Source organism: Poecile atricapillus, chromosome 2, assembly GCF_030490865.1.
Source record: "Poecile atricapillus isolate bPoeAtr1 chromosome 2, bPoeAtr1.hap1, whole genome shotgun sequence".
In the NCBI taxonomy this organism is placed as follows: Eukaryota; Metazoa; Chordata; class Aves; order Passeriformes; family Paridae; genus Poecile; species Poecile atricapillus.
Genome location: NC_081250.1, coordinates 23,361,238 through 23,379,710, shown reverse-complemented (window position 1 = coordinate 23,379,710; position 18,473 = coordinate 23,361,238). Strand labels below are relative to the sequence as shown.

General features: G+C 38.6%; 1 protein-coding gene across 6 annotated transcripts in view; it reads right to left on the bottom strand.

The window, feature by feature from the left end:
• AKAP9 (A-kinase anchoring protein 9) overlaps positions 1 to 18,196 on the bottom strand; it is a 105,292-nt gene extending 87,096 nt beyond the window's left edge. For 5 of the 6 annotated variants that reach the window (XM_058833681.1, XM_058833682.1, XM_058833684.1 and 2 more), the window contains exon 1: positions 17,788 to 18,195. In XM_058833681.1, the coding sequence (XP_058689664.1) occupies positions 17,788 to 17,835 (48 nt within the window). In that variant the 5' untranslated portion in view covers positions 17,836 to 18,195. Of the gene's footprint in view, positions 1 to 17,787 lie in introns of all 6 variants that reach the window. The other variant, XM_058833683.1, reaches the window with a different exon arrangement.
• Positions 18,197 to 18,473: the final 277 nt, after the last annotated feature.

Below are 18,473 nucleotides of genomic sequence, written 5' to 3'. Positions count from 1 at the left end.
ATAATAAGGTATGAATTCTGAAAGATTACTGAGAATGAAAGTGAAAGCAAAATATGTAGAGTGAGACAGACTGCCACCTTATCTTAAAAGGCAAAGGACTAATTTAAGAATCACCTGCCCTAGTAACGATAGGTCAGTGACCACAGGTAAGAAATTACTCCTACAGAAGCTTTCATTAACACAAAAAGAACTAAAAACAGAGCCTTGGGGTGGGATTTGTTTTGATCATTAATTAAGCACATATACGTCCCAAGAATTCCTGACTGGGGTGTCCTGAAAACCAGCAGTGACAAACTAAAAAGGTCAACCTGAATTTGAAATTTTGACATGGTTTAGAGTTGGATATTTGCTGTGGTTTATAGTTATCCATCTCACCTTACCCTGAATAACTGAAAAAATACCTGCCATCATCACTCTGTCACCCACTACCTGGTTCTGTGGTTCCAATACGCAGTAATATTTTTATGTTTCATAGCAGCAGAAAAGAGGCCCTCAAAGGGGATAAGGAAGAGAGTCTAGGCGACAGCAACAGAGATTTAGGCAGTAAATCTCACCTGAGCTATTTAAAACTCATCTGCTGTTAGGCTATCAAGTTTTGTTAAAGCTAGTCTGTCCCCTAAAGAGATGCTGAACAGTTAACTGGTATTAGAGAAGAAAGTGGCACTTTGTCACTTTTGTCATATTCTTAGAAGGGTTAAGGACTGAGGGTCGTCTTGGCAAAGCACTAACTCCTGAAGTGTAGTTAAGTTTATAATGCCTGCTTCTTCTGGGTTCCTGATGTCTATACTAAGCAAAGGATAACAAAGTAAGATGAATGAAAAATTGCCAACACAGAGAATAAACAGGTATCTTCCCAGTGAAATCTACTGATTCTATTCTGCTAATCAACAAATTAGAGAGTATCACAACTCTTTTCAAATCCTGAGAAAAAAACCCACAAAAGGAAGATAAATGAGCAAGCAATCTGCAAATACTTTAAACATATTATGTCACATAGCTGAAAATCCAAACTGTAAGTAAAGAATTAATGTTCTTTGCAAGTTTCAATCTGCTTATCTGTTGAGCCAAACAGAGCTTTAGGTTATTTGTTCCATTCAACAGATGCAGAATTTACTAAATGGGAAACATTAGGCTGAATGAACAAGAAATAACCACCCAGGAATGAAGTATTTCCAATCTACTGATTTTTATGTTGCACTCATAGCCAGATTTTCCAAAATCACTTGAACCAGACCTTAGAATGTCTCCCCTTACAGAAACTTGCTCATGAGTATTAGTTGGTGACAATAAGAATATAAAAATTTCCAAAGAAGAAATCCTATAGTCTCTTCCTAAATTAAAACCTGAGAGTCTTTCAGCTTCAGAGACAGACATTCCTTTGGAGTCCTCTGAGGAAAACCAATGGGATCACCAGAATTTACAATTATAGCTATGGTATCTTGAAGGACAACACAGGATCGTGAGAGGAACAGCACCTCCTGCGATTCTTTTTAGCCAGTCTTTATCAAGTTAAGAGTACTGTTGGCAGTGCTAATTACCAAGGGCGCTGAACTGGAATGAACCCCGCCAGATGGCACTGTGAGCTGGAAAGCCTCAGAATTAGTGTGGTTCTGATCTGGTCTGCTCTTCCCTGTCCCAAGAGTTTAAATAGGAACAGATCTAGGACCAGCTAAGTTCATTACAGCTGGGTTATTTTCTGGACACAGAATGGAAGTTAAGTATAGGAAAATTCACTCTCAGTCAGGTTACAATGACTGACACAAGTACACCAAGCACATTTCATGCTGGACTGTCTCATGAAAAGCAATGCCTCAAACTAACTTCTAAAAAAATTGCTCAAGCGGTCTTTAACTGAACTGCTTCTACCTAAATGATTCATATACTGATCCTACCTACTTTTAAATTTTACTCTTCTCATATTGAATGCTGCCTCTGTGCTAATACTAAGGGTGAAAAAATCATCTGATCCACATTGGTACCAAATGCCCCCAAAGCAAAGAGGAAATAACTGGATTGGGACAAGCTGTTAGTGACAAAAATGAGAGGGCAACAGAAGCTTGTTTCATGCTGCTTTCTAAAAAAAAACACAGATCTTGACAAATAAATTTTAATAATGGTGATACAAATGTTACAATTAATTTTAACTTTCATAAAAGAACGAGTGAAAAAAGGTTTTACTACTTTGCTAAACTGCGAATTTTTAGTAAGTTATGATGTTTTCCAATGATTCTTGAACTAGAAAACTTCACTGCTTTGCCATGTCATCCTTCACATCTCACAAAAGTCTTTTAAATATCTCCACCCACAAAATGAGTTTGTATATCAACTCATTCTTAAAACCTTATCCTAATATTAGATTTAGATACCCTGAAAGCATTAGTTGTTTTCCATTCAGCTACAATGCTGTTCATTGGACTGTATGAACATGTTATCCCACCATCCCTTAGAAACAGAAGTATCAATATTTATCTTCAGGCACTTTCCTGGGGCGTTTTGGTACCCACATAAGGCTATGGGTAACTTCAGCTGTGGCATCCATTTAAGAACAGTAAGCTCATGGAAGTGCAGGACCCTAAACAAGATGTAAATGTAGATGAGATTCTATTAATTGAAACAGCTGCTGTCTTAAAGGTGTATGTAATCTACACTGTGATTTTAGTATCAGTTTCCTATGAATGAAAGCACAGGATGTGATGTGTTTTGCTGACACAAACAAAAGACAGGCTTTAGGAAGTGCACAGACAATTTGATCTCTGGTGTTTTAAGTCAAGCTATCAAATCATCATAGCTTAGTAAAACTTAACAACTGAACAGGAAGTGGTAGAGGCTATAACAGACAGAATAATAAATAAAATTTCTGAGCTCTAAAAAGAGACACAACCTTATCTATCACGGTCTTGATGTATAACAACATGATACCTCTTCATCTTAATGAAAAGTTGCCAAAATTCAAAGTTGTCCGTTAGTGTTAAAACTTATGAATAACTAATAAAACTAAGCCACTGGTGGCACATAGTAGACTAAATTAGGTAGGGTACACATGATACATGACACAACCAAATGGAAGGTGTATTTCTACTGGCCTAAGGTATACACAGCAATCAAGACAAAGCTTGTGCTCAATAAATCTGATTAGATGAAGATACAGGTAAAACAAAAGCAAACAACTAACAAACAATCAAAAACGCCTGAAACTTGCAAATGGTATCACACCTTACAGCCTCTGGGACAGATTAAATAATTGCCTACAAAACAACAATTGACAGAAAAATCATTAGACAGAAGCCATAATTACTACAATATCTCATAAAGGTGAACTCCTTAGCAAATTTCTGCATTGATGTTTTTTGTAAGATTGTACACTTACAAATATGTTCAAGATTTTAAGTACTTTTCTCCCACTCAATTCTTGATTAATTCAGCCTTGTGAAACAAGTTTTCTTCTGAAAGTAAAAGGTAGATACTGCCCTCCTAAACAGAAGACAAAAAGCATTTAAGCATTAAAACTATGTACGAGGTTGCAATTTTGTATCTGCTTTTTCTTTCAATATTGTGTTTGATTCAACAAAATTATATGGTTAGGCTTTACATTTACTGCAGTTGCTTCCTACAGACCCAGTGAAGTCCAATGAGTTACAAATAGGATTGATTTTTCTCATTCTTACCTGCAGAACCATACTTCATGAACTGCTCACATCACCATAAAGATGAATATGCCACAGACCACAAGAAATACAAAAAGAAGTAATGGACTTTCACCGATAGCAAGATTCAGCCAGGCTCATAAAAAAATATTCCAAACATTTATTTTACAGCATAGTAGCAACCTAGAGGCTAAATATAAGCATTAATCTATTCACCATTTCAATTTCTGGAAAGCAGCAGAGTCATCATATATCAGTCTTGATTTGTATCACCAAAACAAATTTGCTAACAATCTGAGCATTGCTTACATAGTAACATCAATTTATTTCTTCTTAAAGCAACTGGTTTAACACCTGTTCTTTAACAAGTATATAGTTGTATGAGCTGTTTGACTAAGTATAGTTAAATCAACAGCTGGAGACGCCTTTAATTAATCCCTTGGAGTTCTTACAGGATAACTATTTTAAGAAAACAACTGCAATACAGTAACATGGTTAAGCAGTAAGCATGTTAATTCCACTATATTTAGGTCTTAAAAAAATACTCAAGTCAAAAGAAATGTCTTCCAGAATACGTGCAGCCTAAAAATCAATTAAACTATGTCATTACATACTAGAAGCAGTCAGGTGGTTAGCAAATTTCTGCCTTGTTCTGTAATTTTCTTCACATGCTGCCCTTCTTCCCCAAGAAATAGCCCTAGGAAAACATTCCTGAGACTGTAAGGCAGTGAAAAAATGAGTCTACCTTTTCCTTGAGCCCAAAGCAAGGTTAAATTTCAATCTAAATTTTGCTAATAATAGATGGAAAGAACCAAGTCTGGTTCTGGTAAAAGAGAAATTATTTTCATGTCTCCTATGTGGATAACTTTTATCCTCAATTATTATTTTCTTTATATTAAACACACATAACTGCAATTTATCATATCCTAAAATACAGACTTCAGCCCTCCTTTTTAACAGGAATCTGAGAGAGGAGAAAAGTAATATAGCACACTGAACTTCATAGATGGGTAGAACAAGCCTAGTATTTCAAACAGAAGTTCAGAGGGTGTCTCTAAAAGCATTTTAAACTCTAGGTAAGAGCAGTCCTAATACTTTATCACCTTTTGACTTTAATACCACTGAAACAACTTACTCTGACTTTGTGGTAGAGCATTCTTTATTATCAGCAAGATAAAGGCGTCAAATCTGAATAATTTTTTTCAAGAAAATTTTAAACTAACTTCTACTACCACAAAATAACATTGACTGCTTAATGAGAACAAATGTTCCTCTTACTAGTTCTAAAAATCCCACACTCTAGCTTCCCAATTAACATCAAAACCCATATAGAGTAATTGACACAAGAGATTGAGACAATGAAATTTAAAATATCATATAAATGTTTTATTTAATTCAGAAACACATAAAAATCATAACCTATGGCCATCTGCGCCTGCCAGTAAGATGGCAACTCTAAAAATACCAAAGTATGCTGAAGCAACAGTTGCCAGTGACTCCACAAAGCGCTTGTCAATCAAATTACTGGCAACCTGCAAGTTTATATGTAACAGACATTTTATTCCGCTTTTTAATTATCTTAACTTTTTAAAAATTAAGGTTGACACTTTTTGTTTTTATAAAGATTGAACTACTGACATTAAAACTGTGAAATGAGAAAATAAAGAGCTTCAAGAAGAAAAGCAATAATTCTCATGTTTCTAATAATGGTATCCTAAATACAAATTACTTACACTATATTTGATTTTGAGCATTACCAGACTCATTTATTTTTTTGCTTACATGCATTTATGTAAGAAATAACTATAAGCAAAGCCTATATGTTTTCAGCTGAAGAAAAATCTCCAGAAAAAATTCACTTTCACTTGTTTTATAGCATTCTGTATATTACTTCAAGTGGGCTCCTAGTAAACACTTGAAATCCATTTTCCTCACACAACTAGTTACATGGACATTATGGTCCAAATTAAAGAGGTGTTCTTCCCCAACCTAAATTAATGAAGATAACACCTAAAAATACAGGCTTATTTTAGGGAGCATGGAAAGAATGAAACAGTATCATAAATTATCTTAATTTCTAGTTACTGCATTACATCACAAAAATGCAGTTTTTATATAATCCTTTAGTTGCACAGATTAACCCAGCTCCTCAGGATATAATATAATACTGAGCTACTGAGTATATACCTATTTATTTGTTGTTTTTTTAAAATTAGCTTTATATTGTGTCTAATCTGGCACTGTGAAATCAAGTATTTGAATGTGATTCTCCCAACAAAAAGGATTATCTTATTGCAGCTGCTTCTGAAGAATATTTCCTCCATTCTCCCACCACCCCAGTATATACTGCAATGAAACAACTACATGAGGAGCAACAGGAGAGAGGTAAAACAGAGCTCTGTTGGCTTCTAGCTTCCCTTAGTTTCTCAATCAGTATCTGATCCCACCAGCCCATTATCGTCCAGGATAACAGCTACGATGCTATCAAGTAACATAATTCTGTTTCTCAAGTTACTCTTACCTTGTTTCAGATAAAACCCAACAATATTACCTACCCAAGTTGACCATATTAGAAAAGCACAATTTGACTTAAAAAAGTTACGAGAACAAAAAACATTCCAAAATTGAGATTGTAGGCAGAAATCAATTTTGGGGGTCGTCCTCCTGTTTCAGGATATGAAAACAACAGTGCTGGCCACTGCTGAGAAATGCAGGATCCCTTCCTGACTTCAAGGTGGATCACACAATATCGCCTCTTTCTTTCAGTCACCAGAACATTCTGTAGGCTACTTTTACTGCCCCGTAATGAAATGAGAATTAAAAATTCCTCCTTTCTGCCAATGGGAAAGTGTGTGAACTTACCTCTACCATCCCTCATGCTGCTAAGACTTCATGAGTTTTCTGCCAGCCTGTTCATTCAGACTGTCAAAGCATCTCTGACAAGAAGCCCTATGCCCCAATTCATTAACCTCTCCCTAAGGCAGTATCATCCATGAGCATGCAGAAGGCACACTCTCTCCAGTTCTGCAGGTCATTTACAAAATATCCAACTGTACACCTGAAGAACACTACTTAGCACCAGCTGGACGTTTCTTCAGCAATCTGAGCAGAGCAGTCCAGCTAATTTTCTGCCCACCTTACAGACCACATATCCAAGTTATCTCCAGTTTGTACAAACAGCCTCTAAGAGATCACATCAATGTCTTCCTAAAGTCAAGGTAAACAACATCCACCATTCTCTCCCCATCTACTGAGGCAGTCGCTTCATCAGACAGGAAAATTAACTTGCCCTTGATCAATTCTGATCACGCTGTTGGCCTTCCTGTGCCAGAACATGGGTTTCAGGAACATCTGTTCCATCATCTTCCCAGACACCACAGCCAGGCTGACCTGCCTATAGATCCTGGTACTCCTCACGCTCCTTGAATATGGAGCTAATGTTTGCTTTTTTCCACCTGCTTCATTTGAAATCTCTGAAGGCAATGACCTTTCAAAGATGAGCAAGTAAATAGCCTTGTAAAGATAGCACCCAGCTTCTGCAGAATGCTGGGATGCACTGTACTCAGTCCCATAAATGTTTATACATCAAAACTGCTTAAGTGGTTCCCAGTTTCACCTGTACAGTGGACAATACTTCAGCCCTCCAGTTATGCCATTAAACTCAGGAACCTGGAAAGCCCAAGTCCTCACCACAAAGAGGCAAAAAAAGCCTTGAGTGTTGCCTCCATGTCCTTTTGCACCAGATTATTTTGAAGTCTAATCCTCTTCACCATGTTTGCCACCCACTTCAGTTTAGTACAGTCTACATATAACCACACATTCTTTCCACTGCTAATAATGTAAATACTGAGTGACACAGGCTTTGTGGAAGACTGAATGACCACCTACTTTGAGAGTAAGCCATTAAAACAAATAATGCCAAGTCAAATTTTCTATTCATTTGTAACATGAAATGATGACTGTACCTTAACCAAGTCTTTAGTGTGCTTATAAGATGATGTCACACAGTGTCAAAAATCTTCAGAACTTTTAGCACATTCTGTTAGCTCAGCCCTGGTTACCTAAAGGGGGTCTGCTACTAACAGCTGTGCAGATCCCCAAAGACCTTAATGTTGTCAATTCATTCAGAGAAGTCTGTTTCTTTTAAAGAGCAGTCTTTGCCAGTCTTTTGAGACTCCCTAATGAGCATATGCAGAGTCTTACTGATAACTGCAGGCTTGGTTACAGTGTATTATTGAACATCAATGTGGCTTCCAGGAGGCCAAGGCTGGGAATAATGTTTCTCAAAAACCATGAATATTGATAAGAATCCTACAACAAAAAATCCTGACACACCTACAGAAAACTGTAGTCAGGCAACTACTACATCCTGTGGAATCCTAATCAATATTCCCATAGTTCCTCCTTCCACAACACACTGCAAATAGCTGCAAATTCTAATCAGTTAACTTCAAAAAAACAACCATTTCTAGTGCTCAGGGCTTTAAAGATTCAATGATACTGCAATAGATGATGAATTTCATGAACAGAATCTGTATCTGAAGAGGCTTTGTCCAGACTTCTCTAGGTAGCTAATGCAAGAAAACTGAATCACAAACGCATTTGTTATTTGTGCTGATGCGTCAAGAAAGTGGCTGCAGTTATTCCTGATTAGTAGAACTCCTGCACTGCCCAACAATGAATACTTTTCCTTCCTCCTGCATTGTAACATTTAGTCATTATACTAAATGAGGAAGAAGGGTTTATTAGATATTGGCTGAGAAGGGCTGACATAAGTATTTTTGGATTTTAGAAAAAGCATAAACTATTGACTTAATTTAAGTCTCTATGTACTGTTTACATTACCCTGACTCATGTAAATTTTACTTCTTCATCCTAAGAGGAAACAATTTTGTTGCATTTATGTAGAATACATCTAATTTTTTCCTCTCCACAGTGTCCTCTTCAGTAAAAATGTAGCTATAACAGAGACATTTAAAGATGAAAAATTGAGAGAAATAAAACCCAACAGGCAGAGAGAATATGTAAAGGCACAGCAGGATCTCAAGAGTTGTGTTTGCACCTAATTTCTCATTAACCAAGAAGTCTGAAAGAAAGAGGCACCTTTAGAATAAACATACTATGTCTAAATAAGACTTTATTAATAACCAACACAAGATTATAAATTTTTTCAACTTGACAAGCAACAACTGTCACAGAATCTGAGAGGTCACATCTTTGGTAACAAGACAATCAGCTTTTCAGATTCAGATCAATTGTTTAAATTCAGTTCATGCTAAGCAAGAACTGATAGCCATTCCTTGTTAATAAACACAAGTGATGTGATGACTTCCATCCAGTTGTCAATGCAATCTTCTCAGGAACACTGCTTTGAGTTTTCAAAAGAAAAAATTCTGGAGAATTTCTGTGCATTTTTAAGCGATTATTCATATGCACTGTGGCCACCCATGCTTCAACTCCATATAGAAACTGAACAAAACTTACATTTTCATTTTAATAAGTGTTTGTGGTTTTAATTCTTTTCTTTTTTAGTAAATTGCAAGTATTTTAGAACAAGTCAAACTCACTTGTTCTTCACTATTTTCCCACCTTGTTTATATCACTTTTACATTAATTCCCACCATGTAGAATGTCTGGCACTGAATGGACAGAGTGAGAATAAAGCCCACAAACTGCAACTTGTGAGAGAGAGACACCTGTGTGAGGAGCAGAGCAGACATAAGGGAAGAACCAACTGCAAGAATTTCATGCTCAGTGTGCAAGGCTTGACAGGCTTGTACTATTTTGACAGGCTTTTATCACTTTTTACATGCTGCTGAATCATGAGAAAAGCAAGCTCACAAAGACATTGATATTACTCACAAAACTTCACTTGTCTGTGGAGTCTTGGGTATTTTTTTGTTTGGGGTTTTTTGGTTATTGTTGTTGTTTGTTGCTTTTTTTTTAAGAAAGCTCAATTTAATTCCTGGAATATATTCCAAACAATCAAGAAAATCTAACATATCCATCTTTAAGGAATCTTGTATCAGGACATCCTTTATTTCTCTTAACACAGCAAATTAGACTAGCTAACACAGCATACAACTGAGGAGACCAAGACAAGGTTTTTTTACTGTTATTGAGCATTACTGTTATAGTAAGACATTTCTCCTATATGCCTTTCAATTGAAAATACAAATTTTCAATATTTATTTGAATAAATGTATACGCAAATATATGGGTTTTATGTTAAACTGGTTACCTCCCTTAGACAATCTAAATGGACTTCAATACTTAAATATTTTCCCCTTGTTTTGTGGCTGGATACTGGAGGTTTCTTCACAGAGAAGTGTTTAATGACAAGTAAAAAGGTCAGCAAACAAAGCCAGGATTAAGGGATAACCTCTTCTATCAAATCACAGCCTACCACTGAACTCAGATTTGAATAAACTGTTATGCAACTTACTCTGCTTATTCTCGGGACACCTATTTTATCAATATTTACACAGAAACATGTTCAGTCCCAGAATCCCATCTACTCCATCTCTTCAACTCCACCAATCTTCTTGGGTCTTGCTTGCTATCGTAGTTTTAGAGATACGCTGTAATTTTGCCACAGCAGTAGTTTTTATCAAATCTAGGCTTTCCTCTAAAAATATCACAAAAATGGTATCTATTCTCTTTGTCATTATTATCTCCCATTGGCAAGAATTTTCAAATTTCTTCATGTTTTGAGATTCAGACACATAGTCCAATAGACAACCTCTTCTTTGTTTTGCCGCGATGCTACAACTTGTTACAACTGGGATTTGCTCACTCCCTCACTACATTAAACTTAGTATTTGGTATCTAGAATCTCACATCTCTTTGCCCAGATGATAACTGCTGAATTTGTTCCATCTGGAAACTTCGAGGTTCCTTTTTAGAAGAGGAGAGAAGCAGGAGAACTCATTCCATACTTCCAAGAAATGAAGAATTCTGAGAAATCTGAACATTTTTATTAATTGTTTGGTCTTTCCTCCACTGGTTGTAGGAAAGGTAGCTATAAAATATTCTCAAGAAATCACAGGAAAACAAAGATTAAGGTTTCCTTCAATAAAAAGGAACACCAGAACCATCAACACAATAGGGTGTGCCAACTCTTTGCAGTCAACAGACAAGAATCTCAACATAAATTTCAGGCACTATTTATTTATGTTTCAGCATAGCAGTTAAAAGACAGCAATTATCAGTTCTGTTTTGTTGAACTATGGTACATTTATCATTCCAAATTCAAAGTGACATGCTAGCTTGTATCAGTAACAAAATTATTTTGAAACAAATACATAGAAATACCTTGAAATCTCTCCCTGTGGGGCAGATATTTAAGTCAGAGCTTTCAGACCCTAAATTAGAATTCCCAACAATTGTGTTCCTAGTATATAATCTTATGTTGCAATATACAGTAGCTCAATGAAGTTGGACCTGCTTCAGCAACCTTATTTTCTTTTGTCCTCATTTTCATCCGATTTTTCACTATTCCACACTCTAAGATGCTAAAGTAACCATATATTATTCTACAGTTAATACCTTTGTACATCAATATTTCAAAGCACCCAGTTAGTTATTTCCTGTCAGGAAAAAAATACAGGATTTTCTGGTAACACCTACATATGCCAGAAAGTCCAATTTCCTTGGAGTATCAGATACACTTTACTGAAAATCCTTTAGAATTAATTTGTGGTGGTGATCAAGCTTATTTCCAAATAAGTACCAACAAACAAACTTTTCTAGATTCTAGTTATAAGAGGGAAATGTATGTTGCAGTCATCTGTTTTGCTATTGCAACATGCATACTAAGAAAATAATTAGTTGGAAAGAAGACTGCAGAAATGAGGGAGAGACTAGTGCTAAAATGAAGAAAGTATTGAAAATAAGCAAACACTAACTTTGTGCTTTCTTTTCTGTAATTCCTTCTCCTTACACAAGGAACAAGAAAACATTTTAAATTGCATTTTTACAATGCCATTTCTTGTTTTCACAGTGCTACCAACAATACTGTGTTGACTTCTTTCTCTATTTTTGTGAAACTCACAGCATTTTGGATTAAAGAACAATTCTCTCTAAACTAACAAAAGAGCAAAGGTCACTTTGAAGTGATATTTCTCTGCATTCACAGAAGAAAACAAGTATAAATTACAGCTCATTCTACCTTGCACCACTATTGGAAAGTATAGAGCTACTTTAAAGACTTGAACAAAATGGCACATTGATAATAACATCTACAACCAATAATCAAGCCCTGTATGAAAAGCAAGAACAGATCTCTGGAAAGAGGGAAATGGAGATCAAAACAACAACATGAAAAAACCCCACACTCAGAAATGGGAAGACTTCTAGTAGTTTTAATTTAAAAGAGAGTTGAAATCCAGATTTCAATTCAAGTCCCTTTTTTTTTTAACAAGTACCCAATAGAGTCCACAAAAACCTTGAACACATGAGAAAAAAAATAAACTTTTTTATTTTTTCAAAGGGAAAAAAAGAACCTTGAGTAAATTGTAACGAGCTGGTAGTCCTATTATCATCAAAAGAAAAATAAAATAAGTCACACCAATTTTTCTGCTATTAGGCATACAGTGTGTCTTGAAAATGGTCTCACAGATTTCCATTTGATCTTTCATCCAAGCTTATTACCACCCCAGTAGCAAACACTTGTCTAGACAGAATATATTTACATTTTATATATACATTTACGTATATAAAATCTTTTTTCTACAATACAACATAGATATCCACTGCTTTGGACAAAAATTAATGCACGCACAACAAGCTGAACACCTCACACTTTGTTTCTTTCTCACCTCTACTCAATTTCTGTCCTATCTTCTTTTACTCAAAAGTTTTAAAACCACATGTATTCTCTCCAGCACAATGTTCAGTCCTTATATCTGTGATTTTCTCTGCAACACAAAGTAAGCTTTTAAGCTTACTCATGTTCATAATCATGTTCATAATATAAGCATACTCATGTTCAAAATATACACATGCAATTCCACATACCTTCTATTATTTGCATTTAAAATTGACGGAGATGCAAAGGAGGGAGTAGATTGAAGCCTGTAAATGAAAAGTCAAACCCCACAAGTTCAGAAGGGCCTAGAAAAAGAAACAGCTTTGCAATACAATAAAAGAACTAGAACCTATGAACTAGAACTAGATACAGATTTGATATAGATTTCTGAGGATCTTCATGTGCAAGAAGAAGGGTTCCTTCAGGTAAACTGTTCATTATAGTACTTTTTCATAGTTTCACTGTACTCTCGAGCCAAAGCTTTTCCACAGAAAACTTCCAGAAAACTCTTAAAAGATCAAGTTGCTTCCTCTCTTGTCCATTAATACACACCAGCATCTTCAGATACAGACAATGCACCACTGCCATGACAATGACCCTTAAATTAGCTCACTTGGTTAGAGCATGGTGCTGATGGCACCAAGGTTGTGGGTTCAATCCCTGTACGTAACTTAAGAGTTGAACTTGATGATCCTTGTAGGTCCCTTTCAACCCAGAATATTCTGTGATCTGTGACTTCAGCGATGAAAAACTCTTTAATAACCACTGAGATAATGCTTTTTTTCCTCTTCAGGTAAATTACAGGGAGTTTAAAAGAACTGTGTTTTACACACAATCTATACTTTCAGTTCTTCTGGGGGATTTAAATTAGAGCTTTAATCACCAAGCCACATAACTATGCCATGTTTGCTTGACTGTTTTATTTTAAAAAAGCCCAAATGTATCAACACCTTTCCTTGAGACTTCCAAAACACCTCAGTCCAAAGAGGCTAGAGATGAGTGAGGAAAATCTTTTTCTCTCATCAAAAAAGAAAGACATAACAATGCAAACAGCAACCATTCCCAGACTCTTAGACAATGCTATTTTAATAATACACATAATTTTAATCTTCATCCATCTGAAATATTTGCATGCATGACCAGATGACAAAACATACAATTATTTCTTTTGACTATTCAACTTGTGAAGATAACTTGTTAAATTAGTTATACAACCTGTAATACTTGTCCACTGAGAGCCATTAGAGCTTCCCCAACCGACATCACAGTTCCATCTGTTCAGTGATTTTCTGGTATAGATCAAAAGCAGCAACAGCCCTTACTCTGCTCTCAAGTGTTTAAACTAAATCAACTCATTAACTTCTTCAGGTTCTCCAACAGTTACATAGTTTCTCAAAACACTGTAACAATATATTTCAAACATTCATAAAAGCTCTGAAAAACAAAACACTAAAGTATGTATTTCTAGCATTAGACCTGAAATCCTAGACCAACCCAAGAGAATTTACAAAGTATATTAGTATATTTCTCTTCTTCACCCCTCCCATGGAAAAACAAGCATACAGCTAAGGCACGCCCTCTGCTCACTACGAATTTAAACATTTGTTTAAATACTTTGCTAACTAAATTTCAGTCCTGTAAAATGGATCATTCTGTAAAATTTGCTTCATCTCAGTTTTGCCAGTTACTATAGTTAAATAGCTGTGCCTTGCGTATGTGTCTGTGTGCCTAGAAATTAAAATATTTTTATAAATTTCAAAAGCTTTACACTAAAATACTCTCAGCCACTTTCTGACAAGGGAATCCAGTCACTGGTGTTTTTATTCTGAAGCTAGCAAACTAACTCTGTAGTTCTGAAAGTTGATCAAGACAGTGTCACATCTGAATAAGAAAAGCCAGCTACTAAGCCACTAAATAAATACATGAAATTAAAATACCCAACCCAACTACCATAAATGGTACCCTCTCCAATGTAAGATGAGCTTTCCAAGCAAACTGATGCACAGGGGAATCCACACGTAGCATGTCATATCAAGATCTTCAACCACCATCCTCTGTAGTCTTTTTTTAAGACCAGATACATATTCTCTATCTCAGACCATCAACAATATTCCAATAAGCTCCTCAGCAAGACACAAAACACATCTGATGGATTTTTAATGTCACTGTGTTTTAGGGCACTGATCAACCTAAAGGCATGCATCTATATTTCTGCTGCTGGCACACATCATCTCCCTTCCACTTTATGTCACAGTCAACCCTGTTCTCCTTAACTGGCCTTTCTAAAAAACACTCTTCTTGCTTCTCCATAATGACATCACAAGGTAAGATAAAGAAATGGACCATTTAGGGGAGAGGGGAGTTCTATGGAGGAACTGAGAGATCATTTCAATGGAAAGGAGACAGACATTTACAGAGGCTGGGTTACTATTCAGCAGATTTACCTCACGGCAAAAGAAAATGAATGACTACAGGAAGGAAAAAGGAGCATGTAATTTACTGGGTTTAACTCTGTGCCTCCCTTCCCTTTGCAGGCTTGTAACAGACAGAACAACAACATACGGTGCAAACTACTTCATAATGCAGACTTGGTGTAGTCTCCGAAAATCAGCACGTACACATGAATATTGGTGAGCCTCCATCAAGACTTTTTATTCCAATTTTCAAATTATGTACTGGCAAAGGCTGTGTGTTCACACTGAGACCTATTCTGCCAGGCTTGAGTACACTTAGCGCCATTCTTTCAAGGTAAGATTTGCAACGCAGCTTCTCATTTCCAGTAACAACAGACAACTCAGAAGAAAATTAATTTGCAGAAAATCCACTTTTAACACACTTCTCTGTAAAATATGTATGTGGGGGGATAGCGTCTTAGAAGACATCAAGAAAAAGTTCCATTGTAGATAAACCATACGCTACATTTGCCTACTTGATATCAGAAAAAAACCAAACAGTTGCTTTACAACAAGGTTCATATGGTTTCATATGCAGACACTGAGATTTAACAGTGCCTACTTTAGAAGAAAAAAAACGAGTCAAAACAAACATGAATCCAGGTCTCAACTGTGGATAGTTCCACTCTTAGCAATGTACCAACCACCTTCATGGCATCTACTAGGCTCTTTTACCAGACTATCAATTACCTACCTTCATCCTGCAGTTTATGCAACATCCTATTTAAAGCTTCTAACTTGAGGTGGATGGTTTAAGGTGTGAGCAGTATAGCAATACCTGCACTTTTTGGCACTGGAACAACATAAATACATTTTCTCAGCTGTTTTATTTAAATAACTTTCAAGTGACAAATCTCAAAAGTTTTCTGCCTGCTTGTTGCTGTGATTTGCAGAAAATATCCATTGGAGCCAAGCAATTTTAGCATATACTCTGATTACACTACTGTGAAAGTATTTGACAAAGAGAAAAGTAACTGCAGGAGCAACTCCCATTTCCATTCTCTACTAACATTTCTTCTTTTTTACTTTTATCAGTGACATTTGTCACTGAAAGATTGTGACTTAATCTCTGCTACACAACACATTTTTACATTCACATGTAAAAAAGGAGTAAATGCAACAGAGAGCACAAATAAAAAATGACAAACTCATGCTACTTTTATAGCCCCTTTTCACATAAGCCATGTATAGCTTTAAAGAGTGACAATAACTTAAATCACAAGGGATACTTAAAAGCATGGAATACTAAAGTCTTCAGGCAAATACTTAAATGGACAACATTAGGTTTTAGACAGAAAAGACTAGAACAATAGTGAAAGTTACGCAGTACTCTTAAAATACAGACTAAATTAGTAAAGTGTACATGTCTTTTCTCAAAGTTTGAGGGAAGCCACTGAATTTCTGCTAGAGTCCTGATTTTTGGTTCAATTTTCAGTAATTCTCATTACTTTTCTGTGTTAATGCCAGGCTAACAAAGGCAGAAAAATCTAAATTCTTCATTGTGATTTATAATACTGGCAAATATACTCCATTTGCTCTGTGAACTACTTTCTAGTTTTCTGCAAAAGAATTAGCCAATCTGTGATAGAATGTACTGCCACTAGGATCTATTTTTTTCCAGTGCCCAATGCACTACAAAATGTTTTACAAACACCACTCTTGCCCTAAGTATTTAAGGAATGGGTTTTTCTATATAAGCATACAACTCCATCTAGGAGCTTCTCCCAGCAGATATTTTGAACCCAAACAGAAATTAACTAAGTTAAGAGTGTTTTACTAATACAGCATAAAGCCTATTAAATACTTTGCTGATGAACGATATTTTTTCCATAGTCCGCAAAAATAATGATGTTTTATAGTTTCATCTTTTGCTTATCTTTGTTTTGCCTGTACTATAATAGTACTTGGCTCCTGCCGAGTTACATTCATATCTTTAGCATGAATGACCAACTTCTGAACGCTTATCATTTAGCTATGACTACAGGAAGGAAATAGATGATACCTAACGCCAAAACACTAATTTTATCTAGAATGCCATTAATTAGCTTATCTCATTGACCACACCAAAGCTTTCTTTGAAGTTAAAAACAGGTCCTCCTGAAGTGTAGTCTGGTCTGCTGCCCAGAAGGCGAAATGCTGTGCAGCCGGTGCGTACTGAGCCATGCTCAGGGTAAAATGATAAGCTCCCCGATTAACCCTTGGGTTAGTCCGCAGAGCAGCGTCTGAGCCGCCTGACAGCCCCGTGGCGGTGCCGGCTGCGCGCAGCTCTGCGGGCACCGGCGGTGCCGGCGCACACGGCGGGGTCCCGCGGGTGACTCACGGCACAGGCACCGCGCCGTACCACTGGAGGCACCGCTAATCCTCTGCCTCCTAAGGCTCTCTCACGGCATTAGCTCCACACTGAGGAACAGCTGGCGGTTTCATAAACTTCCTTAAAGGTTCACAGGGTTTCCCAGGCTTACGAGGCAAACGGGATTCGCGCCTCGGCTGCGAAGGGTAATGAGGTTAACGCTCCTTCTCCTCTTCCTCTTTGGCTACTCCTCCGCCCGGCGCCGCAGCGGCCGCTGTCCGGGCTGTCACCGTCCGGCCCCGTGACGGGCACCTGTGGCGTGCCAGGTGTCGGGGGCCGGCGTCGCCGGGCACCGGCACCCACCGCCCGCCCGGGAGCGCAGCCCGGCCCCGCGGCGGGCGGGGGAGCGCGGGGCGGTCGGCACAAAGCGCCTCCTCCGCCCGCGGCTTTGTTCGCGGCGGGGCCCCGCGCCAAGCCCCTGCCGCAGCCCCGCTCCGCCGCCGCACCGCGCGGCTCGGCCCGGCCCCGCTGACAACCACCCCCGCCCTCACCTCGCTGTTCCCCCGCCATGCCACCGCCTCCTCCTCCTACCTTGGCTTTCCCAGCCTCCAGCTTCTTCAACCGCTCCTCGTCCTCCATGGCGTCTGTGCGGGAGAGCAGGGTATTACCAGCAGCAGGAGGAGGAGCTCGCCCCGCACCCTCCCCTTCGGGCGGTCACGCTCGCTGTCCGGTCCGGTGCGGTCCCGTCCCGCCTCACAGCGACGACAGCTGCCGCGGCGGGGCCACCGGCGCCGCCATCTTCAGCTCCACGTAAACACGCGGCCGGGGAAAGTGACGTGTGGCCGCCCGCTCCTCCTCCCGCAGCCGCCGGCCCCTCCTCCCCGAGCCCCGGCCGCTCCCGGCGCCTCTGTCCGCCGGCGACCCCCGCCCGCCCGGCTGCCGCCGAGTCCCGCCGGAGCCGGCCCCGCAGGAGCGGGTTTGACCCCTGCAGGGCAGCGGCGGCGCCGGGGACAGCGGGCGCGGACAGGACCGGTGGGCACACCCCCCTCCACACCCCGTCCACACCCCCGCGCCCTGCGGGTAGAGGCGGGGGGTTCCCGCTGCCCACAAAAGAACAGCACCGCCGGGGCGCCCGGCGCTCGCTGGGCTGCGACTCGGGGCTGTCTCTGAAGTAGCAGCGCCCGAGTTCTGCTGCCCCGCCAATCCCGTGTCTCTGGGCTAGAGGGCTAATTCTGACAGTTCTGATTTTCCAGGTGTTGTCCTGCACCTGCGCGCGT